General features: G+C 35.5%; 7 protein-coding genes across 9 annotated transcripts; 4 read left to right on the forward strand and 3 right to left on the reverse strand.

Annotated features, from left to right (window-relative positions):
* Positions 1 to 2,345: 2,345 nt before the first annotated feature.
* On the reverse strand, positions 2,346 to 3,945 carry Bm12558 (Uncharacterized protein; the record flags this gene model as incomplete). The annotated part of the gene is made up of 6 exons (XM_001899153.2): positions 2,346 to 2,519; positions 2,620 to 2,733; positions 2,839 to 2,925; positions 3,017 to 3,180; positions 3,546 to 3,648; positions 3,868 to 3,945. 6 exons carry the CDS (start codon positions 3,943 to 3,945, stop codon positions 2,346 to 2,348), a joined length of 720 nt encoding a protein of 239 aa, XP_001899188.2.
* A 72-nt stretch (positions 3,946 to 4,017) lies between these two features.
* Bm18180 (Uncharacterized protein) lies at positions 4,018 to 4,672 on the reverse strand (the record flags this gene model as incomplete). Its single annotated transcript, XM_043073819.1, has 3 exons — positions 4,018 to 4,032; positions 4,372 to 4,470; positions 4,646 to 4,672. 3 exons carry the CDS (start codon positions 4,670 to 4,672, stop codon positions 4,018 to 4,020), a joined length of 141 nt encoding a protein of 46 aa, XP_042929753.1.
* Positions 4,673 to 5,223: 551 nt separating this feature from the next.
* Bm1268 (Uncharacterized protein) lies at positions 5,224 to 7,433 on the forward strand (the record flags this gene model as incomplete). 3 transcript variants are annotated; one of them, XM_043073820.1, is made up of 4 exons in its annotated part: positions 5,224 to 5,346; positions 5,804 to 5,936; positions 7,149 to 7,191; positions 7,409 to 7,433. In XM_043073820.1, 4 exons carry the CDS (start codon positions 5,224 to 5,226, stop codon positions 7,431 to 7,433), a joined length of 324 nt encoding a protein of 107 aa, XP_042929754.1. The 3 variants fall into 3 exon arrangements, with proteins under 3 accessions (XP_042929754.1, XP_042929755.1, XP_042929756.1); XM_043073821.1 differs by lacking the exons at positions 5,804 to 5,936; positions 7,149 to 7,191; positions 7,409 to 7,433 and adding an exon at positions 5,555 to 5,616 and having other exon boundaries at positions 5,224 to 5,356; XM_043073822.1 differs by lacking the exons at positions 5,224 to 5,346; positions 7,149 to 7,191; positions 7,409 to 7,433 and adding an exon at positions 6,497 to 6,522 and having other exon boundaries at positions 5,786 to 5,936.
* A 25-nt stretch (positions 7,434 to 7,458) lies between these two features.
* On the forward strand, positions 7,459 to 11,164 carry Bm7193 (Uncharacterized protein; the record flags this gene model as incomplete). The annotated part of the gene is made up of 10 exons (XM_001899152.1): positions 7,459 to 7,678; positions 8,007 to 8,165; positions 8,400 to 8,518; positions 8,982 to 9,048; positions 9,147 to 9,268; positions 9,517 to 9,598; positions 9,816 to 10,006; positions 10,136 to 10,363; positions 10,540 to 10,764; positions 10,934 to 11,164. The coding sequence occupies 10 exons, from the start codon at positions 7,459 to 7,461 to the stop codon at positions 11,162 to 11,164; spliced, it is 1,644 nt and encodes a 547-aa protein (XP_001899187.1).
* A 1,301-nt stretch (positions 11,165 to 12,465) lies between these two features.
* Bma-set-29 (Uncharacterized protein) lies at positions 12,466 to 15,470 on the forward strand (the record flags this gene model as incomplete). The annotated part of the gene is made up of 8 exons (XM_043073823.1): positions 12,466 to 12,529; positions 12,808 to 13,036; positions 13,355 to 13,565; positions 13,758 to 13,937; positions 14,107 to 14,281; positions 14,526 to 14,610; positions 14,946 to 15,026; positions 15,290 to 15,470. The coding sequence occupies 8 exons, from the start codon at positions 12,466 to 12,468 to the stop codon at positions 15,468 to 15,470; spliced, it is 1,206 nt and encodes a 401-aa protein (XP_042929757.1).
* Positions 15,471 to 15,522: 52 nt separating this feature from the next.
* Bm410 (Uncharacterized protein) lies at positions 15,523 to 15,805 on the forward strand (the record flags this gene model as incomplete). Its single annotated transcript, XM_043073824.1, has 2 exons — positions 15,523 to 15,525; positions 15,644 to 15,805. 2 exons carry the CDS (start codon positions 15,523 to 15,525, stop codon positions 15,803 to 15,805), a joined length of 165 nt encoding a protein of 54 aa, XP_042929758.1.
* A 625-nt stretch (positions 15,806 to 16,430) lies between these two features.
* On the reverse strand, positions 16,431 to 24,430 carry Bma-catp-8 (Uncharacterized protein; the record flags this gene model as incomplete). The annotated part of the gene is made up of 25 exons (XM_043073825.1): positions 16,431 to 16,532; positions 16,771 to 16,914; positions 17,071 to 17,176; positions 17,272 to 17,411; positions 17,515 to 17,711; positions 17,783 to 17,928; positions 18,046 to 18,259; positions 18,439 to 18,535; positions 18,782 to 18,874; positions 19,175 to 19,293; positions 19,664 to 19,895; positions 20,086 to 20,196; positions 20,314 to 20,489; positions 20,572 to 20,760; positions 20,862 to 20,966; positions 21,140 to 21,277; positions 21,379 to 21,585; positions 21,826 to 21,931; positions 22,050 to 22,156; positions 22,290 to 22,515; positions 22,897 to 22,969; positions 23,059 to 23,246; positions 23,854 to 23,943; positions 24,052 to 24,114; positions 24,245 to 24,430. 25 exons carry the CDS (start codon positions 24,428 to 24,430, stop codon positions 16,431 to 16,433), a joined length of 3,555 nt encoding a protein of 1,184 aa, XP_042929759.1.
* Positions 24,431 to 26,247: the final 1,817 nt, after the last annotated feature.

Genomic DNA, 26,247 nt, shown 5'->3' on the forward strand with positions numbered 1-26,247 from the left:
CGCCTCGCTCCCTTGCCGTAACGATCAATGAATAGATGAGTCACAAAGAGAGATAAGGAGATGTCATGGTGACCACAAAAAGAACAACCAACCCGCCTTCCTTTGCCTGCCTGTCTGGACAGCAAAGGTTCATCATATAGCTTCTAACAAGTTTTAGAAAACGATCCGGGCCAACGGACGAACGCAAGAAAAAGGAAGCAGAGAGGCAGGGTACAAATGCCATATCCCGCCAACAGTTATATATCTAACCTTCACACGTGCGTTGCAACTCGTTCCACTATCGCTAACATGTGCTCACGGTTGTATGCGTATTTCTTTCATACAAGTATTATGTTACGGGAGAATGAGACAGGGAGTCACAGGATAAGTATTCTCTTTTGGCTAGTCCTCATCAGTGCACAGGTAAAAGGATTAATGCTGATTAATGTTAATGGAGAATAAGTGATGATCCATGGGTGAAAGTGGAGTAAGGGCGACAGTTCTGCAAGGCAACAACGCGACGGTCCAAGTAAGAAGCGTCAGTAAATTGCATCTCTGAACAACCTATTCAGGAAGATAGCTAATTAGCTAATCATAAAGTTAATGGCAAAGGTGCTCATTTTACGATATTTGCAGATATGCTCAATGTACCATAGCATGTTTTTCAATCTCCTGCACACAGCTAACTCCAAAAAATACCATACCGTCATGATTAGTCCACACAGTTAAGACGGTCACAAGTTGATCTCATGACTATGTCAAGGAGGACTGAGAGATGTACTTGTAGAAATCGATTAACTGCATCTCTAGATGACACAGCTCTGGTCAGAAACTGATATGAGTGGCTGGAGACAATGCTACAGTGGTTTCAAAAATCCAGTGACGTCAGCGAAGAACCAGAAAGACGAAACAAGAACACCTCCAAAATTACTGTGAACCCAACAGTATCACAATATGACTTACAACCAATGTTCCGGTATCCCCCTGAATTCAATTCAAAAATGAATGCAGTGCTGAAGTGGCAGATTTCCGACCGAGAAATACAAATGACCAGGAAAAATGGCTTCTTATCTGTTGACCATTTCCGATCCAAAATCCGTATATTCCAATGGTCCCCATGCTAGTAAAATGGAATATCGCACATTACGAACACACACCATTGTTGGTGCAGTCTCAATTGTCAATACAAAGAAATACAACCTCTAGCAACAATTTCAATTTAAACGACAACGGGTGGCACATGATCATAACAGAGAAGTGAAAGTATATCGAAAGACCATGCCCAAACCATAACCATTGAAAGTATAACCGAAAACCTGCACAGATACGCTACTAAATATGACATATCAATAATGTTTATTTCCCAGATCACAAAGTCTCAAAATTGAAGTCTACTCCAATTAGTATTATAACTGAATTACAACTGTTCCCTATGTAGGATCGCTGAACATTGGCATATCAAAAGAAAACCACTGAAAATTTCACATAGGAAATTCTCATATGGAACTAACTTAAACAAGACATCTAAAAGAACAAATAAGACAATCAGACACATATCCAACGAAATGCCTTTTCTTTTTCAAAATACAAAATATTGCAAAAAAGCTCGCTTCTTGAAACGGAACATGAATGAACACATATGTATGTACGTAAATATGCGCATTCGCATATGCAATAATTCCAAATAAAAATCAAAAATTCTCAAGACTAGAGCAGTCCTGCTCACATTATTACATAGTAAACAAACAATAAAATGCCTGCCATCTCAAGACGGTTTCTTATGGCCCGAGAAGCAAGAAACTATTAGCTAATAAGAATCTGCTGCTAAAAGAGTTCATAATAAAACTATCGATAGAGACCATATGATTAACAACGACGCTGCTTATAATGTATAAAAATATAAGACGAGCACTAAGCTACAAATTTGCTGGAACCATGCACCTGACGATAGAACTAATAGTTTAGAGTAAGCAGTTAGATATTAGGCTAACTCCAATACAATAGCATGAATTTATAAACTAACGAAAACTCACTCCAGTAAAATTTTATGACGTAGCAAAACGGCAAATTCAAGTTTATTATTGAGGTACTTTATAATGATTGACATCTGCAAGCAAAAATGAAACAAAAATAAGAATTAGGAATGAGTGGAGGATGGGATTATTAACATCAACCCAAAATAATAATGGATGCCTCACTTTAGCACACAAGAAATCTGTGTGGTATAAGACTAACAGATCTTTAAGGAAAATAGCACTTCTACTATTCCTAAGCTGCGTATGAGGAACACAATAATTGCGGTACAAAATAATTCCGAAAGAGCTCAACAATTCAACATTACAAACTTTGTCAAAATAACATGATAATCATTCTTTATTATGCTCCAACTTAATATCCGACTTGATCGTCCGTTCAGTATCATTTTCGACTCCTTTTGTAGCCATCATTTTTTCTTGCAGTTCCGCTAGAACATCTCGAAAAGCTCCCCAAGAGCTCATCGGCACTGCAATTGAAGAACGACTTCCAGAAATCTGCTTAACCTAAAAATTGAAGTAATAAGGCACGATAAGACAGGAGGGTTGAGCATGTTTGAACAGAAAGACTGATAATGACTAAATTCAAAAAATAAAAAAAAAACACCTCGGATATACGTACAAACGTGCCACGCTCATTATGCCCAACATCGAAATAAAAAATTTTATTATTTTCAGCGCGTACATGTTTCGGTTCGGGCAACTCTACGTTTGCATCACTCTATAAAAAAATTGTAACATATGTGAAACATAAACTATGGAAAAGTAGTGAAATCGCGGAACTCTCAATACTTCCTCGCAATTACAACGAAAGTTAAGAACTTACTTCATTAAGATATCCCTCTGCATATTTATCAATCAGTTCATTCAATGCATCGCGAAGCTGGGTCATGCCAGGTGCAGGTAATGCTATCTACAAACATATTTAAACGCATCAGTCATCACCAGTGCTTGCTTTATCATCACTTTGTTAGCTCTAAATCATAAACATTTAGAAAACTCACTTGTAGACGAGGACCTGAGCTGCCTCGCGAAACTCTTTGAGAAACACGTAAATAACGCCCTCTTTGATTTTCTTTCAAACTAAGGTAATATCGACGCGACTCGTGAACGATTATTTCTGACTTCAACTGCCCATTTTCACTCACAATCGGCTCATTACCAGAAGCTGCAGTATGCAATAAATCAGTTTTGGTCCTTTTTTTCCATTAAAATTTACTAACAAAAAGTAAAAGAATAACAGCAATGTATCTCTGATAACAGCGATGTAGAGTCGGCCAAACAATAACCTCAGTATCCGCGAAATTCTTCAGAACAAATTCTAATTTCTTCGGGACTTTCTGCCCTTCTCTTTATATTGAAAAATTTCTGTTCCAATAACTTAACAGAAATAAAGTTCCCACTTTTACTACGCTGATGTTGAGGAAAACATTTTAACCAGTACAGAAGTAATAAACTTCAATAATCGCATAAGCTTGGAAAAGAAAAAAAAAAAAAAAAGAAACACTGACAAAGATGAAACATACGAAATACCTAGGCCATCAAAGAACTTGACAAATTTATCAAGATGATCACGAAACGCAACTGCTGCACTCATTGACAATATTAAACGGCTCTTTCGCCCTCCTAAGCCAACCTGAATTAAATCACACTGTAAGATGTCTGAGCACTAAAAACTTGAACAAGATTAGTCCCAAGGAGAGTTATGTGGAAGAGATTAGCACAACTTCTGATTAAATCAAACAGAAAATATTTGAATTTTTTTTTCCTCACAAAAGCATGATAATCTGAAATAACACGACTACTTTGCAACCTAACGCTAATTTATCTGCTGATTCAATTTTCGTGAACTCACTTCCGCAAGTTTGATAAAACGACCTCGGTTATTCTGCTTCACATCAACATAAAACCGTTTACTTTGCACCTGCAGCATTTTGCTTGCGAGTTCTTGCTCTCCATGTGGAGGGTGCCGATCATCACCACTACTGCCGTCTGACATCGCCAATTAACAAGATGACAACTACAAAATATATTAATAAAAACTAACATATACATGGAGAGAACCTACGACACACAACACCAACTAGTATTCCAAGACCTCAAACTTCTCTTGAAAAAAAAAGTCAGAAATAACCCAAGGCAATCCAGGCTTATAGGCAATGAATTAAACGAAATGGTTCTGCATCAGTATTGCAATCCACCTTGGGCACAGTAGTTTGCGCACACAGTTGATACACCAGTAGAATAGGCACTATGAAAACAATCCTACAGGTCTTACAGTACAATTAATGAAAGTTTGTCTCCAGAACCAAAAAAGTACATTGTATCAGCAGTAATATTGTGATCTAGATTAACATACCAGACAATTGACACTCGGGCACAATCTATCCAGCAACCGAGGCACGAACCCAAACGTACCACTCCGAGGATCCGAGGTCTTTTCTGAACTCCTCTGCCTCTGCAAACATAAATAAACGGATATGATTCACACGATCTTTTTTTCAAAAAAAAAAAAGAGAACCTTCCTTCATGAATTAGAAAGACACATCCAAATATGGGACAAAAAACACCTTTTAAACACAACCAACCGTCAATACATGTATAATATAAAAGTGAAAATTAATCCAGCCTACATATTCAACACCATCTTCACGAGTCATAACATACCACAGTTTTAGAATCGACACCAGAGTTAATACAGACTTATACCTTACGAAGCAAATATTGAAGCCTTAGATTTCCCCAGAGCAGTCAACCAAACAGTACGGAACACCAAACGACATTTTATTTGTAATCAAGGAACAATATTAGAGTGTTTCTTTGCAAACAGTCCCTATTCGAGAGATACATAACAAATCGCGCATTTAGCCTGTCCAAACCTGGTCAGCACTATCAGCCACAAGGTAAGCAGAGAATGTACTTCCGGTCACTACTCCTTCAGAATCTTATTAACATCTCAATTTGCTATGCCCTCCAAAACCTCTGACTACTCATTTTCCTACCCTCTCCCACGCAACCGAACACCACCTCCCACAGCCAGCAATCCAGATTTAGGCTGAACATTACGCACAGACAATCGATTGCGACTTATTCAGAAAATTCGATGGTTCGAGCTGTGCTACGTCGACCCTTTTTGAAAATTTTATTCGTGCTATGGGACAAAGCCCAGTCTGGAGTTTGAATAAGTGGTTATCGAAGGTAAGGACGAGAAATGCGAGGTTCTTCAAAACCACTGGATTTAACGGGATGGATGCACTGCCTATTTCTTACGCCACTCGAGTTTGCATGCAAGTTTTTTGGTTTAGATGAGCGCCACTGGCCTATCACTCATAATGTTGGTCTAGGTAGCATCTAAATCTTCTCACAGAACCAATCTAATTACCGAGAATAATTTTGCAGAACCATGCTATCTAGAAAGATGTTGGAAATGTTTTTGAAAACGTCCAATATTTTGCTTCCTTGCCACTCTATTTGGGATCCATCAATCAGTAATTACATTCAAACTGAACTGCTCTTTGGTTTTCATTTCGTACGAGTTTCAGCATGTATGCGTTCTTCACAGTCAGATTCATCAGGTTTCCAAGAGTACAATGTGGGACGATAATTTAAAAATGATTTTAAGCACGATTTCGTTGACTGAAATTAATCAGCTCATTTGCATTAGAAAACACGGCTACTATTTAAAGCCTTCCTAATCAAGTTCACATTCTTCAGCATTGTCATAACTATTTCGCAGTTAAAGTGAAGCGCCATTCAGATTATTGCTGACGTTAATGTCAGCCTCTTTTCAGGAAGAAAAGAAAACGAGCGATTGTGATACTACTCGTTCATATAAACGAAATGAAGCACTCACAGTTACGAGAATTAACTGGCAAGGAAATGCTTGCGACCAAATTCACGATTCCAGTCACATAATGCCACTCGGTCTGTTCATATCCCACTTCTCGCTCAAACATCATGTTCATTCCAGCTTTTTTATTAGTTGAGAAGTGCTAAACTGCTTGCTATTGTAATATCCTCTTACGTGTTGTACTTTTACTGCTAAGTCACTTTTCTCGACACGTATGCTTTATCAAGTCATTTTGCGTTCTTTATCTTAGGATTTTGTATTCTGTAGAAATCCCAAAACCACTGCACCTGTCGATTTTTTCAAATCCCTTGAAACAGCGTTTCGAGTCAAGGCTCGTAACATCAAGAAAGAAATGAATTGTAGACATTCTAAGGTCTCAGATTTATCTGCTGTGATTTTATCTTAAGCAAAGAGTGGATTCACAAAACCCAAGTACCGAAATGAAGGGGAAACAACCACAACTGTTGAATTTCTAAGCGAGAGATTTGCGTTTTCTAAAGAGTCTAATAAAAAAAAAAAACCAATAGTAATAAGATGGACAATTCTGATGCCGACTAATTAATAAATCATTGCTTTACAAAGAAAAAAAAGACAAAAGACAAAAAACCAGTAATAATTACTCTTTTAACAACAGAAATATCCCGACGAGCAATCTTATAATATCAACGGTATTCCGTATGCCAGAATATGCTCCACTGCCGGTGTGATTACCGTTACGCACTTCTGCTGCTAGAGCGAGACACTCTTTTGCTATTGTTTCATTGGTCTATCGAATGGATGGGTATTTCCTTGGCCGGAATTCATGAGTACTAATTTTACTTTGGCAGTGGCTACTATATTATTTGAAAAAAAGAATTCCATATGCTTATCAGTAATAAACGAATATGCTGTTGAAAACATATCGAGCAACTCTGCTAGTTGCGCTCACTTATGAGCGAGCTTACGATTTTGGTTGTCCTTCCGCTTCTTGCCTTTCTGGGATTGGTTCAGTTCAGTTTTTATTTTGACTAATTTCAAATAAAATGCCAATTATCTAGTAGGAGAGTGCAAATATCGATAGATGATTTGCAAATTAGTCTTTGTGTATAATCCAGTGACTAAGTGTTTTCCCTGCATATTCTTTAATTCTTTCCTAATTCATCTGCTGTTTCCTACTCTATTACCATTCAAATAAATCAGCCAAGGCTAAACAGGGTAACGAAAAGGTGTTAGACGTTGCGCTACCAAAAACAATTTGGATCTTGCAACGATTCCTAGCAATCTGTTACAAAAATCTTAAATATCAGGTGTCTACGGTGAAATGACAGTTCTGGGATTATACGAAACTGGGTATGTGATATGTGATTCTTTAATACGAGCTTGTCAGCCTGGCTATTTGTTAGCTATTCATCAGATTAGTGGCATTTTAATTCTTGAAATATCCCTTACATCCTTTTTTTTTGTTCATTATTACTTTCTTCCGTGATATTTAAAGTCATGTGGTACAATTGCGGTGGAACAAGTCAGTACTCACTGTATTTGATGGACATTATGATGTTGGTTTTAGGATAACCGAAGGTAACAGTACATGACAAAGTTGTGCACATTCAAGCTAGAATGTGGAACGAACTCGATTTTCCATATCCTGAAATAGGGTCGACCTATCGACCGGTACTGTCATGGCAGCGTCGACCGCCACGTTTCCCACTTCCCTATGGTCGTCCGCCGGACATGCCACCGCCATTTATGAAACCGGATATAAATATGGTACGCATGGGTATTCCACCTCCATTTCGTGTACCAAGGATACCGCTTGAACTTGTGACTCCACATGCTGGTTAGTTTTTCTACAGTCCAGTAAAATCAATAAAACTGCTGACAGACATGACAGACGTTTTATATCAGTCATTTTGCAGCATAGAAGTCGTTGTGATCCTCATATGTAACTATTAGATTCTTTTCGTTTGATATTTGCTAAAATCTTTCAATTAAACTTTGAAGTTATTGGTCTTAAAGCAAGTATCTAGTCAGAAATCACTGAGTATAGAAAAAGTGTTCAGTGGGATGAACGTAGTTTTATAATGTTTATATTAAAACGAAGAAAATGTGCTAAAACAAAGTGGAAGCATGAATGATTTAATGCAGTGAGTAATATGTTTTTCCAGGTCCAGGAATGCCACCTCCACCACTGCGTCCCGTACGACCTCCCAATGTACCACTCTACCAAGATTTTTCTGCACCCCCGCGCCCTATACCAATAAATATCAGTGTTCAAACCTCAGCACAAAAGTGTAACATAGAATGGAAATCACCAGCGGTCCCGAGTTTGTTCTTTGTATATTCTGGAGCTGAATAAGTAATTAGTTGGCATCAGAAATGTTCAGCCCAGGTAGTAAGAATAGGAGGATTTAGAAAATCAGAAGATAACTAAAGCCGTAAATGTAAGATTATGTTTATGTATTCAGAATGCCAGTTAGTCACAGTACTCCATACATTTTAACTTTTTTATAAGAAGTTATTCAGATTCATTCCTATCAGCAGTTCTAAATCAATTCTAGAAACGCTAAAATATGCATACAAATTGGAAGTTTGGGAAGGGGTTAAGTGCGACACGTATGATTTCCCAGCACACATTGTATCGTACAAATTAAGAACTACACCGGGTACAGTATATAAGGTAAGTAGTAATGTTGAATGTCTTGATTTGAGCCATGTAATATGTTACTGATAGGAAAGAAATTTTTTAGGCAGGATTTTGAATAGCAACACTGTTGCCTTTATTTAGAATTTGGCTAATAAAATTATATCAATAATTAAAATTCCCACTAACAAATTGTTTGCACCAGTGAGTCTCATTGAATAAAGCAATCAATTGAAATGATCATAATTCTTTAATTAGTGTTTTTTATGATTTTTTTCAATAATCATGCTTATCTTTGGGTCTCGCTTTTGAGAAATGTCGATGTTGTATTCATTTTGTTTGTGTACTTGGGGTTCATCACGTGAGGTAAGCAATCAGAGATGTTCACGTAAATTTTTGGGTGTCGAAAAAGTATTCGTGGTTTTAGAAAAATACTGCCTAATTTTCTTTTTGTTTAATTTAAACTGATGTTTACTGCTCCAATGAAATCATTTTTCAGCTTGAGTTATCCGCACGTGATGCAAATAATACTGTTGTTGCTCTTGGAACAACTTGTATGAAAGCGGGTTCGTGGTTATGCTTAAAGTATGAAACATAAACATATGAAAGATGGCGCTAAATTTACTGGGAAAAAAAATGCTTTTGCAGTAAAGCTTTATTTTAGTTTTCTCAGCAGAAGAAATGCAGTCGCTTTACAAGAAGTCGTTAGATTTCGTAGGGACAGTTATGCATTCGTTCCGCTTTCTTTATCGTTGCAAGCCAAAGATTTATTATGACGATATACAGGTATTCAGATTTGTGTATGCACGTTACAGTGTATGCAGTTTTTCTTTTTATTTTTTGCATTACATAGCTTAAAGGGTTTGAGGTGCCCAGAATTACTTACATGGTAGTACTTTTATTATTTTTCAATGAAATTTTGTTTTTACAGTCATAATTGGTATACGCAATAGCAAACGTTAGTAACTCTCGTCAGATAAGTTATTGAGAATTGAATTTTGTAGTAAATTCGCTTTACACGTAATTTTTATTAGTTTCACCGTGGTGGAATAATGGAAAAATACATGAAGGATAATAATGGTCAGGCAGCATCGTCAATCAATGGTGCTATAAGCGGTACGTTTATGTAGTCGTCATTATGAAAATTATAGAAATATGTGTTTTGTTCTAGACTGCTTTACACATTTGGAATGTTACTACAATATATTGCAAAAACACTGTAGTGTCCATACTTGTGTATATCACAAGAAATTGCTCGAGAGTGCGATTGAGTTGTCTTGAGGTTTTTTCGTCACTGTAAAAAGTGTCAGCCAATCTACAACTATAATTATAGGTCTATTTTTTTCCGCTCGACTGTTGCCTGACGGAAGTTTGCCAACCCATTCACCTTTTGGCAATGTTCGAATGTTAGTGCCAGCCATGACGTTACTTGATCCATCTCGTGTAAACATGTACTTTTGCGATTTCTACTGCAACTATATAACACATTATGTTACTGTTGTAATCTGCGAGAAGCATTCAGATGTGAGTTACGTCGATTTTTATATTTTTTGTGGAACACATCAGATATTTAAATAAGATTTCATTTTTATTCCTTTTCATGTTGTTTGCTGTAGCTTTCAGCAGTGTTTTGTAGGAGGTCTACCATTTCAGACTGATATTTTTTGTATGCAACGCTTGATTAAGTTGGCTCCAGATTCCAATCCATTTTTACGGATTGTATTCAGACCTCCAATGTTTGAGCCCGAATTTTGGGTAAATAAAAATGTTTGGGTAGAGATATATTATACAGAAAATGTACCACTCAACTGGGGTCGATTTGATGCAATCACCGCAACTGGTGCAGGCACATCACGTGTAGGAGGTTTACCTCATAATAAGGTTTGTTTCTTTAGGAGTTCTCTTAAAAGATAGAAGTGTCTGTCTAATATTTTTTAGCATCTTACGAAAACATTAACTAAACAGCTATTGATTCAGTTTACACAAAATTAACATGAATCAATTTGTAATTTCATACATGAATTATTTTCAGTTGTTTCCATTAAGTACCATTTTAGCAATGCCAGATGTGCAATTTGTATCCACAGAAAAATAGTTCTGCCGCTAAAATTGCCTCAACGAAGCTTAATTCAACATTTGAATTGCTTCTGTATTTGGAACGGAAAAGATTTGGCAATGAAAACATAAGTGAATCGGCTGATTTAATCGAGACGATCTGTTCCATCATCGACTCTGTGGTTGCACAATGCTCACAGGATACAGAGAATGAAACTAGTAAGCAGGTAAGAAACGGTAATGAATTCTTGTAAATGGGAGCGAATTTTCTGACAGTAACATTATCATGTAGACATGAGCGCAGGATTTTAACGAAAAATAGGTGAACGTGATTGAAAAGAAATTTTATTTAAATCATTTCACTTTTGTCAGTGATCAGTATTTTTGTTAAACCAGGAAAGCGATAGTGAAGGAAGAAGAAAAAGGAGACTAGAATCACCTGAAGAAATCATGCAACGTCTTGATGCGCAAGATTTATGTGAGGAAATGCAAGATGTTAAAAAATGTCTGAAAGCATTCGTTGATAGTATGAGCAGTGGAATATCAAAGATCGAACGTTTGTTGAATGATGCGAGGCAGTTTTCAATACGCTCAACATTCTTGTCGCATAACTGTCTTGTGCGATAGTTTCAATTATATTTTGTTCTAATTTAGTTGTGGATCTCAGGCAGAATAATATTTTAAAGAAGGAACTGAAATGGCGTAATAATGTGACGGGATCTTTTTGCATTGTAATGAATAAGATATGTGTATTCGAACTGTAAATTTTGTTTATAATGGCGCACATTCGATCGAATGGCTTTAGCTGGAATGTTGTGATGAGAAAAGTTTATTATGGTTCACTGTGCTTGAAATTCATGTTCATTTCCATTTATATTAATGTTCATTGTTATTCTGATCTCATCGGCAGCTAACTTTTACTTGCCCTAGTTTTTGAACAACATTGTTCGTGTCATTAGGCGACTGATTCGTTGTGTCACTTTTGCATTTCTTCACTTTCATACTTCATAGGTTCTTGTTTCACATGTGATAAAAGTCCTATTCATGTTTTTCTATATTCATTAGTTTGGTTTAGACTACAGCATTTGAATTAACGACCAGTTGTAATCAAATTGGCAGTGTTAAACAAAAGCGTCTTTGATTTTATCTTGACTGCCTGGACCGTGAATTATCTTTAGTGAATGAAAAAAATTCGGGGAGGTTACGCGTTGTCGATTTTTGAAATGATTACTACTTCTGTCTTTAATACTTAATATGGGTTTCGCAAGGTTAATGTCTGCTTGTTAGTTTTCCACAGTTATTTCTGGCGACTGAACTGGCTTACAAATTGCACTGTTTTCTGCAAAAATAAGTATTAAATTCATCCCATGTTTTCTTTTAGGGCTGGGATTTTCGTGATTGGAGAGGCGGTGTCATTACATATTCTCAGTATTTGATCAGTATGTTTTTAATTTAGGAAGTATATTTCTTATGTGATTGGTCAGTGTAGCTTATGACGGGAAATGAAAATCATTGAAACTTAGCTTTTCTTTTTTTCATTTTACGCAGTGTTTCGTGGCTCAAGAGTGAGGAGTCGAGTTGCGCTCAAAATCAGTTTGTGATAGAATTTATAGGAAGTTACCTTTTTACCAGGACGCTGCGAACAAGCTGAATTAGGGTAAATAATTTTCTGCGCAATAACACTCTTGGGCAGTAAGAAATGAGCTAGTTGGTGGGTGAAAGAGGCTACTCCAATTAATGTGATGTATGGTCGTGATTATTTCTTGTTGCCTGTTTATAATTCAAAATATTAGGAGGAGCCCGTGGGTTATATTCCTTTGCTAGTAGTGGCATTATCTGTTGTTTACTACCCTATTGTCTTTATATTCATTTTATTAACAGATTCAATGTTATTTTTTGTTGCCTGTTTGCAAGTTGCCTTAAACTAAATGCGCGCCATTATTAATGTTTTCGATGAATCACTATGTGATGTTATTTTTTGGCTTGACTCAAGTAAATAATTTTATTTATTCGCATCTTTTAATGTTGAGCAACTGACACCTTCCAGAACATATTGCACTGGCTTCAAACTTTTGCTTTGTGAGTTATCTTCCTGTTGTGAGCGGAATAAGTTGTAAACTAAATTGTGGCTTAGATGTTTCCTTTTTTTTTTTTGTTTTTTATGATGGGCGAACTTTTTCCTTTGCATTCAGCCTTCATTTTGACCCATGTGCACCGATTTATCTCGGTTTGGTAGGCAGTTGCGCGTACAAATTGGCAGAGTTTTGCAGGTAGTGGTTTACTCTGTATGGATTGTACAGGTTTTATGGAATGGGCGGTTGGAAATGGTGCTTACCATTCTGGAATCGATATCAGGGATTGTTCAAATGAAGGTGGGAAGGGATTGTTTGCAACGACAGATTTTCGAGAGAATGAAACAATAATTAGCATACCAGTTGGACTTATCATTACTGCTGGATTTATTGCAGAAATGCCTGATTATTGTGATGTGTTCAAAAGGTTCAGTTTGATTTGATGATTACAGCATCTAATATGTGTTGTAATATCCCTGAAAAAGACCAAGGTAATAGGGCTATCACGAACTCGAACCCATTCTGATCACTTTGATGTTGGTGACGTAGTTTATAAAATCTAGTTGAAGGGATGTTGAAATCCGAAAATGTTGCAGTTCTTATCTAAAATGCAATGGCGTTTGTTGGCAGCACCTCTCTTAAAGTTTTTGTATTAAATGAAGCACCTCCTTAGTCTCTTGCATAATGAAAAGTAACATCTTTTTATTCTAAATATTGTTTTTTTTTTTTTTTTTTTTTTTTTTAGATACTGTTTAAAACCATTCGAAGCATTAGTGTATTTCTTCTTGGTAGAGAAAGAGCAGAACTCAAAGTGGACTCCCTATCTGGAAGTGCTTCCGAAGTCATTCTCAACACCGGCTAGCCTACACCCGAGTTTGAAACCAGAAGATTTTCCATACTGCTTAAGGAAGCAATGGTATGTGCAGAAGAACGAATTAAAGATAATGTATGAAAAGGTACGCTTTCATTATTAAATAATGTATATGATTTTTTCCTTAAGAAAGAAGATCCTTTTTCTTTTTATTTATAATGGATGAAAGATTACAATTTCTTTGAAATCAGATGAGATCGAAGCTCAGACCTAGGCTAGATTCGTTATGAAAGGAACTGCACAAGAACTCATTTCGCATAATTGTTTCTATTCGCAGTTTGTGACGATATTAGCAGATAATACGATCTGGGATCATTTTTTATGGGCTTGGCATATTGTAAATACTAGGTGCATATATCGTAATAACAAACTTCACCCACTGATTGACAACACTGAAGATGATTCACTTGCAATTGTACCCCTTATCGACATGTTGAATCACAGCAACGATAGTCAGGTATATCATCTAATTTGTGAGTTGCTGTTATTGCTGTTAAAAAAAATGTGATCCTATTCCTTTAATTGTTTTAAATTAATCTCATGATTGGTTCTAATTAAAGTCCTAAATTCCTTTCAAAACAGTTTGGAAGAACAGATTTTCCAAAGTGTTACATTCTGTTGTTTAGTGCTGCGCGATTTGGGATAGCAAATTCAATCTGTATAAAGTGATTGTTACTCGACCCATCCGTAAAGGAGAACAGATATTCATCTGTTATGGTAGTCATACAAATGGATCACTGTGGATTGAATATGGTTTTTATCTGAAAGATAATATCTGCGACAAAGTTGAAATCTCGCTTGGTAGTTTAATTTTGAACATTACTGATAGCGGTGGTATTCCAATTGTCCTTTGCCATCTTATTAAGATAATAAATTTTGACATATGAAATCTTCGCTACGAATACTTTCAGCTATGGTAAACTAAAAATTAAATATTTGATTACAGGCACAGAAAATGTCTTTTTTAAGGGACTCAACAAGTAAAAAAAGAGATTAGAATGCATGTTATTGTTCAAATTACTAGTTTAGTACAGTATATTTTTAGAAGACTTCATGCGATTTGCGAGTGCTGCTGGAATCAGTTTTTCAGACTTACATAGAAAAATAATTTTCCAAGCAAATTTCCCATGGTAATCTACCGGTGTTTTATTTACCTTTTCTTTGTTTGTTGAGCCTTAAGATTCCATACACAGCGTGTAATCTTTCATATTGTTTCATCTGTCATCTAATGAATAATATACTCTATCTGGAGTTACTTCAATTGAAATAACTTTAGAAAACGATATAGATCCTAAACCAGTTTACATTTTTATACCTTCTGAATTTCAAAAACGCCATTCAAAAAAAGGACTTCTCAAACAGCGGATAGAATATTCAAGTGCTGATACTAAATCAGCAGAACTTGAAATAACATATCGCCATATTCAGGCGCGCATCAATTACCAGATTTTAATATAATTTTCAGTTCTATATATGCCAGTGATACGAAGCCAAATTTTGGATTCAAGGCAAACTTAGCACTGCTGAAAATGAGTTGCTCGAAACTGTGAGTTCCTATATAATTTTTAACTTTATTGCTGTTCAGTTCAGTGAATCATGATCTCTGGCCGTTCATGTTTGGATCCTTACTTAAAGATTGGCCGTCAATCTCCTTAGATTCAAGTTTTTAAGTTGTTTTTCTTAAACATGAGATTTAAAACCCACCCGGATTCCCTGATTTAAAAAATTCTTAATGACGAGCGTAAAGACTATTTTGACATATTTGCGGCAAAGCAATCTTTAAAAAGTTTTCATTTATTTCAAATGAAGAAAGCACTGGGCGAATGTCATCTATGAGGAAACGGAGACTATAACAGAGGATGAAGTTTTACTGATTATGCGATTACTGTGCGATGAAATGATCAAAGATAGCAAGGAATCATCTCAAGAAACACGGTGGTTATGGAATCAGCAGATTGCACTTCTCCATACCTTACTCAATACTGATTAGTTATATGACTCATCTGTTCGCCGGAGATTCACTCTTATTTTAACTTCATAAAATGGTAAGGGTTTTGTGGAGAAATCTTTTAAGAAGCAAAAACAAGACTAAAAGTTACCTTCAAGCCACCTCCAAAACTTAATAATGAAGTTACAATTGTTTTTTTTTTCGTCATAAATCAGGACCATCCAACATCGCCAATCTTTGCTACAGTGGCACAACCAAATCAACTCTGGGTCATAAGAGATGAAAAAGAGAATGGAATAACTTACATTAAATTCTCTTGTCAACATTTATTGATAGCTCGCGTCAACAATATAAGAACAGAAACTGTTAACACATAATAAGCACGAGGAATCATAACTATGAAAGTCGGAAACTTGTATTGTTAACTAAACAAAAATACACTGAATAATGTAAAGCTACAATTAGCCTACGAAAATATAAACATTTAAAAAACTTCGACTTTTGAATTCAAGAGTATCTAACAACCTATAAATTTCTTACGTTCGGAAATACAACCCAAGAAGTCATCCTTTTTATGTTTAAGGAAAACAATAGCTTAAAAACTTAAACAAAAAAGCTTACATACTTATTAGCTCACTACCGTAACAACATTGTTCTTTCGCAAACTTGACAAAAACACATAAGAGGAGACGTGCTGAAACACTGCTAGTAGTTTCGGTGGAATAATGAGTAACTAAGGCGACAAATTACGATAAAAATTAAACTGCAAATTACAATTATGTTTAGCAAAGTTACAAACGGGCTAACAACCGAAACTAAGAGAAGAATAGGGATCGAGCCAGTCTGCCCAATTCTTTTAATAACTGATTTAAAACTACTATAAATAATTTTTTTTTATATTATAAAATAAGTGATTCGTTTATATAATTCTTTACTGTAAATAGGCAAATCGTCATTTTCTTACCCCTTGCATTGACGATTGGCAATAATGTGGAGACAACATCACGCAAATCTCATATCACCAAGCAGAAAGCATAGCATTCGATCAATTACAAAACAAGCCATCAAATCCACCGTTATGCAACTTAATAAGGCTTTTCGATACTGAAATACCATTTCGTAATTGACAATATAAAATGATGTTAACAACTTGGTAGAGCTCAGACATTTACAATAATAACTTTCTCTGCTGACTACTCCTGAAAGATATCAAAATAACAGCGCATATAAAATGAAACTCCCGTGCACTGAAACATAAAACGAACTGGTTAAATATAATAGCTCACCAACGAGTAAAAAATCAAGATCCGACCTTATTGTCAAGATAAAAGTGGTCACTTACTTTAACTGGCAGTTCAACAAGTTCAAACTTTTCTGTCAGTTCTGGAGATATACCAGATGCCAGTGCGAATACAGCAGATCCAGAAAACAACAAACTGTATAACATGGGTTTGTTTTCCAAAAGACTTTCCATAAACGGATGACCCTGTAAACGAACGACAATTAAAAGAATAATGTCGAGTTTTTTACTGCAAAATGAAACCATCGATATCTAGGGAATTTTGTTTGCTATCAATAGCGCCTATCACTAACGTATTGTACACCTGAAAAGATGTTTTCAACAGCCAAAATCTAAACAAACCCGATAGTTCACAGCAAATGTGGCCACCTGCAATGCCAATGCCATGAGATACACCGCTGAATTAAGTAAATTTGGCTTGAACTCTGCTTCCAAATTGACCTTCTCACTAGAACAAGTATATCAGCATGATTGAGATAACTTGTTACCAAGGCATACAGTAAAATGGAGCAACAAAAAAAGCTTATATTCAAAATCACTCACCAAGGAGCTGTTGCCTGAGCTTCTCGTACAACGTACATTAAACAACCGAAATGAACGACGAATTGAAGAGAAACCGTAAGAAGGGTATATGCATTAAATATATTTGGTATAGGTCTCTGCTTAGCGAGTGTTTTGAGTGGCTGTAATGAAAAGGAACAAAAATGAGAGTGGAAGTAGAACAGTTAAATAGAATGAACTTCGTGGAACAAAACTTGTAGAATTTGCTGTAAAATGGAATGACACCTTCGATCTCGAGATGAACAAGAAACATCCAGCAAGAAGTAGACCTTGAACGGTAGCCTGTGTGTCAGAAAATTTGATTCCATCCAAGTAAAGTACACTCTGACTATACGCAAGCACTAAAGCGTTCAAAGCAAGAATTTTGAACATTTGCAACGTCGTGACTAAAGTACATCGTCCTTGTTTGATGACATGGCATACTGCAATCAAACAAAAAAACTTTAAAGTTGGCTATCTATTCTGCAAGTTCAAAGAAAGGAAACGTACTCACTCGACTGTATGGATGTATATTTTGAAGTAAACGGAGCTGCTATAGAAGCATCACCAAGTCGCACAACTTGAACCTTTTCTTCATCTTTCAAGTCCTTCATCATCTGCTCAAACCGTCTAGCGGTAGTATTCGACACAGGATTATACCTGACATAAACACAAAACCACTTTATAATGACTCAACAAAAGTACTTGCGTAAGAAATAAAATGATGTGTTTTCATAACTTCGCGTCAAACATATCACGTTAACTGAAACTATTTACCTAATTTGTCTCGCACCAGTCGGTGCGTCCGTCCTCCGTGTTGAGTGTTGCACTAGGGATTTTTTTAAATTGGTTAGTGAGCTGTATGAATTAGCACTCGAAACAGGCTGATATAGATCGTCTGAGGAAGGGTTTGTTTTATTTCCTTCTTCTTTCCTTCGCCTTCTTTCACCAGCTTTTGAAGCATCATATGGATGAGAAAGTAATGCAACACCTGAATGAAAAGAGTTTATACAAAAAAAAAAAAGTACAAAAGGTAAAGATCCGACACGACGTCTAACATTTGTAAATGAAAAAAATTTTGTTAGGAAAATATCGAGAAGTTGGAGAACGCACGGTCAGAACTGCGTTATCTTTAATTATAAACAATAATAAAAAACAATAAAGTCTAACCGACATCGGCATGTTTCAATGCACCAACATCGTTTGTGCCGTCTCCACACATGAGCGTAATATAACCAAGTCCCTTAAGCTCATTTATAACCCGCTCCTGAATTTATACGAAGATACTTAAGTGGTACAGAAATAAGAATTCTCCCAAGCTTTCTAGTTCTTCGAAAGCAGATTTGTATCCATGTCATTATGAAACTTGAACTATATTAGAACAATTTCCGCAAAACACTCGATTAAATAGTACAAGCAATAGTTCAACTATAACTCATCGAGAAACCTAAAACATTGAAATCCACAGAATGCCGCAGAGAGTGAATATATTGGAAAAAAAAGTTCTTGTTACCTTTTGCTTGGGTGCCATTCTGGCAAATATTTTTATATAAGAGATAATGTATCGCAGAAACTGGGTATGTTTGCTGAGAAGGTACATAAATGCCTGAAACATGGTGTTCACATATTTTGAAAGTTGAACAGATGTATCCAGTTATACAAATCGAATACGACTAAATTTTTAACACTAAGCACGAAATATGATTAAGTTTTTAACACTCCGACCAAACAAATCCGAAAACAGCAAATTTGTAATGAGACTACGTCACCTAATCCAGATATTTCTAAACTGAATTTTAATTGGAAATGAACATGTAGTGCACTACATCCAGTATTCAACGAACTTAGTCTGTTATGGGAAAATAGTCCAACCAGTATTTGAAAAAGTGATAATAAAACAACACACCTGACCAGTGACACAAAGTTCATGTTCATTCATAAAAGTCATAAGTTCAACATTTGCACTTGGTAGCAAATTAAACTCGCTATCATCATTTACTGATTTCCATACCCATCTATTATCGCCTATAAAACTGTGTTCCTTATACAACGAAAAAACAGAATGATTTCTGAATGACCATTACAAGGTCAAATATACCTCGAAAATTTAGCGTTTTAAGATAAAAATTCCTACAATGAAGGTTTTTATTGCTAATGTTTTAATCTACTTTACATCACTGATGTTCGGCATACTAAGCAGAACTTAATTAGGCGACACCCTTTTAAATATTGGTTTAAACGAAATGATACGAATACAAACTATCAGCTGAATAGATAAGCCAAACAGACAAATTTAAAGCAGTTGTATTTACTCCCATATTCAGTTCCTTATACCAAAGAACAAGTTAACAAAATTCTATTGCAGCAGAAAAAATTGTTAAATGAATGTTACGACCATGAGGTTCATCCAGAATGAGAATAGGTGTTGATTTCTTAGTAAATCGAAGAATTTTAGCAATATGACAAGCAGTGAGAGGATTATCGCCAGTAATCATCACTACTTTGTGAGAAGATTCTGCAATTTCCTTCACCACTGCTTTGGTATCCGGTTTTAAGGGGCACGATATAACAACGAAACCAGCAAATAATAGATTTTGTTCAAAATCTTCTCGCTTTCGATCCCGTATCTAGAAAAAGCAACATTATGTCGGTCCCACGTATATGAACGAAGAAAATAGATTTTCTACTTGAATATATTTCAGACGGTTAAAATTGATAGATACAAGCTTTAATCTAAAGCATAATGATCTTTTGCAAACAAAATTAGTTCAGCAATTCAAAACTATACATATGCAATTTGAAATCATATATGTATACCTCTTGATAGGTTAATGACCCAAGTTTTCGAATGCCCAAAGCAAGAACTCGTGCACCTTGTCGTGCCAAGTGTTGGTATGCCTGGATATAGTTTTCAGGAACTGTTTCGTACTATAAAAAAATAACAAGTGTTTATTCCCCAGGAATAAGGAGAACGAAACAAGAAACATGTAACAGATATATCTCGGGAGAACAAAAATTTTCAAATATTTTTGTGCAAAAACAAACCATACTCTCCAGTGTTTCTGGAGCTCCTTTCACTGTTACAATATGTTTAGTTTCATTCGTCCCAGCTGCTACATAACCGGCAATCACTGTCATTCTTTTGAAGAACGAGGAGAAATGATAACGATGAAAAATTTTAAGTGGCTGTATTTTCGATTTTTTTGGAATCACTGTATCATCTGAAATATGAAACTATGATTTAGTAATTCGTAAAGGAATAATTTAGACACATTAATTACAGTACTTTAAATATGAAATTACTTTTTGTTAAATTCCATTCGGCCCAACTGAGACAAGCTTTTTCTAATGGATCACCCACTAAGTCCTCATCAAATCGTATCAAACTATGACACGTCACTAGCACTTGTAGTGATTCTGGTGGGGCTTCAGTAGGTAAACGATGAATGCGACATTCATTGCCCGAAAACACACAATTCGCAGAAACCACTCCTGCAAAAAGTTACACTCATCAAAGTTTATGCATAAAAGGATTAAAAAGCTGCTGAATAACGATCGAAATAAATATAAATCTAAATATTACAAATAATTACCCTCTACAACTAAGTTATCTGTTGTTAGTGTTCCTGTTTTATCGAAGCAACATATATCAATTTTACCAGCAAATGGTATACGAAATGGCTCTGTACAAAACACGCCTAAAAAAAGCTAAATTGGAAACAAATTCAATAAATTAATGCAAAGAAACCATCAGGTCATCAGGCTGTACTCTTATTAAATTTAAAAAAAAAATTACACAATCCTTGATACACAAATGGCTCATGCTCAACAGCACAATTCTAGACTATGTCATACGAAAAATGAATTCTACCAAGCTCCTGTAGCGCCATCAGTGAATTGTTTACAGCCAATGATAATTCTATAGGTAACTCAGGAGGAATTACGCTAGTGAGAATCAAGGAGCATTCCAAAAACAACTTGTATTTACTACGCGACTCATCTTCACTTCCTAAAAACAGGAGATTAATTTAAAATCATTACAGCATAAAACAAGTTAAAGAAGTGAACGATAATGAACTATACGAAACTAAATTAAATAGATTTCAGTACCTTTGATCCATAAATAAGAAGCTGCAGCAATAGCGAAAATTAGCAGAAATAATATAAATGCAAAAGTTTCGATGTTATTTGCGGTCACTCGTTTCACGCCAAACATAATTGTACGTAACAACTTCCCTTGACTAGTATTAAATCCTGTTCGTAAGACGTAGCAAATACAACCACCATCCGGTGCTTTCATACCGGCTTCATTTTTTGCTTAAATAATGAAAACATATCTTAATAAACCGCATAACAAATATACATTTAGAAAGCCAATGAAACAAATAAGAAACTGTCAACGATATCCTTGCTCCGACTATTCCTTACTGAAAGGTTACTGGAGCTTACTCCACATTTTACAAACATCTCATAGAGAAATTACCACTCTCATAAAAGTTGTAACAATTAAGTCAAATTTTGAAGAATATCCAACTTTATACGGCTATCACAGCTCACCAGGTGAAGTGTGCTGAACAACTTTTGTACCACCGAAAATGACATGTAAACGACTATCTGTTTCTATGTCAAAATAACGCGATTTCTCAACATCTTCTATCGGTTCCTGTAATTATGCGTCCTTAAAAACCAACATGATAGTTTGAAAAATTCTGAAAGTTACGGCGACCTTCACTGAATAAATCTCAAAATAGAATTGTATAGAGATGAACCAAAGACCTGACCTTCATCTGAGGCACGCTTTCGCCGGTAAGCATGGATTCATCAACGATGCAAGGACCCCTCAACAGTAATAAGTCGCATGGAACCGCTTTTTCATCTGGCGAGCGGCCTAGAAATATGCTGTTCAGCATTTTAATTTCTAAACGTAACAGAAATTTGCTGATAAAACAATAATAAAGTGACTGGTAGTAGTATAGCTTTTTTTTCAGCAACTATGCGAACACAACTATGCCAAAACATACTTATAGAAACGACATCGCCAGGTAACAATTCATCACTTTTAATACGGTTCCAGCGCTTATTCCTGTACACATTAATGAGATACGGCTTATTACCCATATTTCGAATTTCAGACATATTTTTCAGCTGCTGCTTAACAAGTGTCGCTTCGAAAGTCACAAGCATTATTAAGGTAAATAACGAATAGTACCACATATCTTCCAAACACCACAAGCCAACACAAAAAACCTGCAACTCGAAAACCAACGATGAAATACGACTGCTTTAAGAAATTTGTTTTATTCAGAGTTAGCTGCAACCTATTTATTATACAAAGTAGTAATAAATAAATAATCAAACAAGAGAGAAAATAGTAAGGAACAGCACCAGACCAAATTTGATGCTATTATATCAAATTCTCAAAAATAGCAAAATACAAATTACACCGGAAGAATAAATTCCAGTCACTTCACTAAGAAATGTGTAAGATCATAATATTAACTTTTCAATGAAACCAATACTTTTATCATCGATACTTACATCCCATATTTGGTTTTGGACCCTTTATTTTCAGCTTAACAGATCTAGAAACAAGAAAGTCAAATCAACCTACAGTGTATCTAATAATACCTGAAAAACAAAAAATGGTGCCGTCGCTCGTTCCTTGAAGAGTTCCATGAACTGAGGAATAACCATTTCCATCCTTAAAATTAAAACATATATATAACACAGACTAACAAAATAGCTCCCAAAAACTCTACAGATATTATAAAAAAATAACAAAGAATCCACCTATTATCTCCCAAATCTTGTTTCCTTTCCAAAATTGCTTCTTCTGTTTCAAGTCCTCGTGACTCATGAAAGTAGGACATTGGCTTATTTGTATCGAGTTCCAAGACCAGAAATGTCTTCCTTTCCAAAACGAATGTATAATGCACTTTTTGAAATTCGAACCACAATTTTACTTTCCCATTTATCAACTAAAAAGAAATTCGATCAAATTTTACATGTAAACAAAAGTTTCCTTTTTAAAGAATGTGGGTTCTGCACTTCAATGTGCTTCATTAGATTGAAATTTCCCCTCCCAAATTTATATGGTGTAAGAGTTAGAAGAAATATGCCTCATGATTATTTATAATGAGACTGTATTATGCTTAGCTCTATTTACAACAACACTAAAAAACTATGTATTTATTATTCTTAACCAGACTCAATAAAAGTTGGGACTCATTATCAAAAGGTGGTTGTCATTATTTGTTGCTTAAGCACAAATTTTCGACCTTCAGATTAAGAAACTAGCGCATATCTAAATCCCACTTTTAGATTATTCGATTTTGATTACATAATTCTAATAATGATTAAAGTCCTGTTTTAAGTCACTCAATACGTTACAGTACAACAATCTTCAAACAGCAGAGAATAAAAATGAAGTTCATATAAGAGAGTGCAAATCAAAACACTGTACTGCATAGCACCGTAATATTAGTACTTCCCATTTGCCACTACGATATAACCGAAATTCCTTCCAGTAGATATTAAGCTGACTGCACAATTCAACTTTCATAAACAGAACAACTGAGAACATACTTTAGTCCTGCGTAATGGAACCACTTCTGTCCATCCATTATTTGGTGTTGGAACTACTTTTACAACTGTAGCTCTTTCAACATTCGATTCCTGAAAAACTGACATCATTTCTAAATTCGCTAGCTGACAAAAATGAAGCTTATTTTCTTAAGGAGTATAATAAAGAAAGCAGGTATGTTGATAAAACAAACATATTACATATGAACAAGTCAGCAAGCAATGAACATTGACAAACCAATTGCAGAACAGTACAGTCAAAATCTGAAACAAGAAAGATTGATCAAACTTTCATAAAACTGATTCAAGTTTTTAAACTATATGAAAACAATACTAACTTGTTGCTATATTTTAAGCATGAAATAAAAGACCAAAACAAATCAATCAAATATACCTGTAAAATGCCGATAGAAGCCATGATAATGCATCCTAACTCCCAATACTCGTTCATTCCATACACACTAAACCATAAATAAGCCCATCCTCCATACAAGAAAAGAAATGGCCCAGCATATGCGTGTGCAATTATTGGCTTCACTGTGTATAGGACATAAGAATCAATAAGCTGGTCAACGGGCATTTTTCACTATACAACTGACTGATCCAGTTCAATCTGAAAGGAGAGGAAATTTCGAATATCCACCTCCAGCCACAATCACAGTTAGTCCGAAAACACTGGAACAACCAGACTAATTCTTTATTTCACTTTATTATGGATAAAAAACAAGCGGCTTGGCTGAGCCTGACCTTACAAAAACTTGATGTTTCTTTAAAGGTCTTTGGAAGCAGCATATAGAGCATCGTCTGAGAACGCTTATATATTTTGAGATCGCAAGCTTAATTCATTCAAGAATAGAACATTAAGCAACGCGATCACAAGAAATCATCTACAATCAGGAAGGAAATCATTCCATCAGTACCTGAAACTCTTCAGACGGCTGCAAAAATCAACCATAATAAAACACCACCTTCATTATTACCTTGTCCTCACATGCACCAGTCCGCCTGCATTATTTGCGAGTGGTAACGCTGTGCAATATTACCCATTATGCCGTATATTTGGATTTCCCTAATTCCAGCAGCCCTAATTATTTAGTAGATTTCAGGCGGGGAAGTTTATATTAGAACTGAAGTACTTGTCTTCAGTTTGCGCGGGTGACAAAAATTATAAGATAACAGAAAAAATGAACTCCGATGTGAGCTAAGTCCCGTACAAATAAGAGGTATGCCTTAAAACTTATTAAACACCCCAGCAATACAGTCTACACTTGTCAAACGCTAACCTTCAAATTGTAAATGCATAGAAGAAATTGAAGTGAAAATATTAGTGGTATAAGCGCTACAAAGTTTCAAATTAATCTGGTGTGACATTAAAATGTGCAAAGATAGACGATAAGTCATGTTGCGTATTTGGCGAAGTGAATAAAAGTGATAGGATTGGAGGAATATACGGCTAAAATTTAAACTGCAAATATAGATCGTCGTCTGATGAAATCTTCTATATTTTTAAACCCCAAGACAAGATAGGAACTAGTAATTCAGTTCGATTTTTTAACATTAATTTGATGCAAAGTCTTGTTTCGGCATCGTGACTGTAACCACCTCCGAATTCGCATTTAAGGTAAGAATTTGACAATCAAATATATTTTTAACCATTGAAATCCTAAGTAGCAAATATGTTTCAAAATATTTTTTTGACGACTTGTATTATCTCTTCAGATTTACCCACGGTAACATCATTGTGAAGATAATCATCTCAAAAAAAAAAAAAAGAAATCCATGTAAAAAAGACCGTCACAAATGTTGCCAGTCTGCCAAAATACTTTAATTGATAATTTAATGAAAAAACTGTTTCGAAATTGTGTAGCAATGTGTAGTCTCAATCTCTTTTTTATTAAAATTACTTTAGCATGTTCCTGAAACTCTCGAGAACTTCTTAATTCCCTCTTTTTTGTTTGCAGACTTCACTAATTAGTTAATAATGAAATAAGTCCTGAAATATGAACTCCAATGGACGTTAGTTGAAGTAAGAAATCCGGGTTTTTGAAGCTTCAAGAGTTACTTCCTCTGCATGTAATTGGTGTTCAGAAAAAAAAGCCCTGTCTTTGCTGTCTGGTAAGTACCCTGAAACACCAAATCCAGAAATGAAGGAAGTACTGAAAGCTCAACAAAATTTAAAAATAATGTGGAGTGGGATGCGTCCTCTTACTATCCTCTCACTTGCAAATGCGCTGACCACATCTTTGGTGTAATAACTGAGTGCGTCGCCACGATTTCTGGCACCTAGGGAATTCAGAGGGTGAAATCAATGATTCTTCCGTGTTGCACACTGACCCGGAATTGTACAATGCATACAGAGAAATAACAGTCTGAAGAGACCGGACGGACGTTACGTTC

This window comes from Brugia malayi (assembly GCF_000002995.4).
Source record: "Brugia malayi strain FR3 genome assembly, contig: Bm_v4_ChrX_scaffold_001, whole genome shotgun sequence".
Classification (NCBI taxonomy): domain Eukaryota; kingdom Metazoa; phylum Nematoda; class Chromadorea; order Rhabditida; family Onchocercidae; genus Brugia; species Brugia malayi.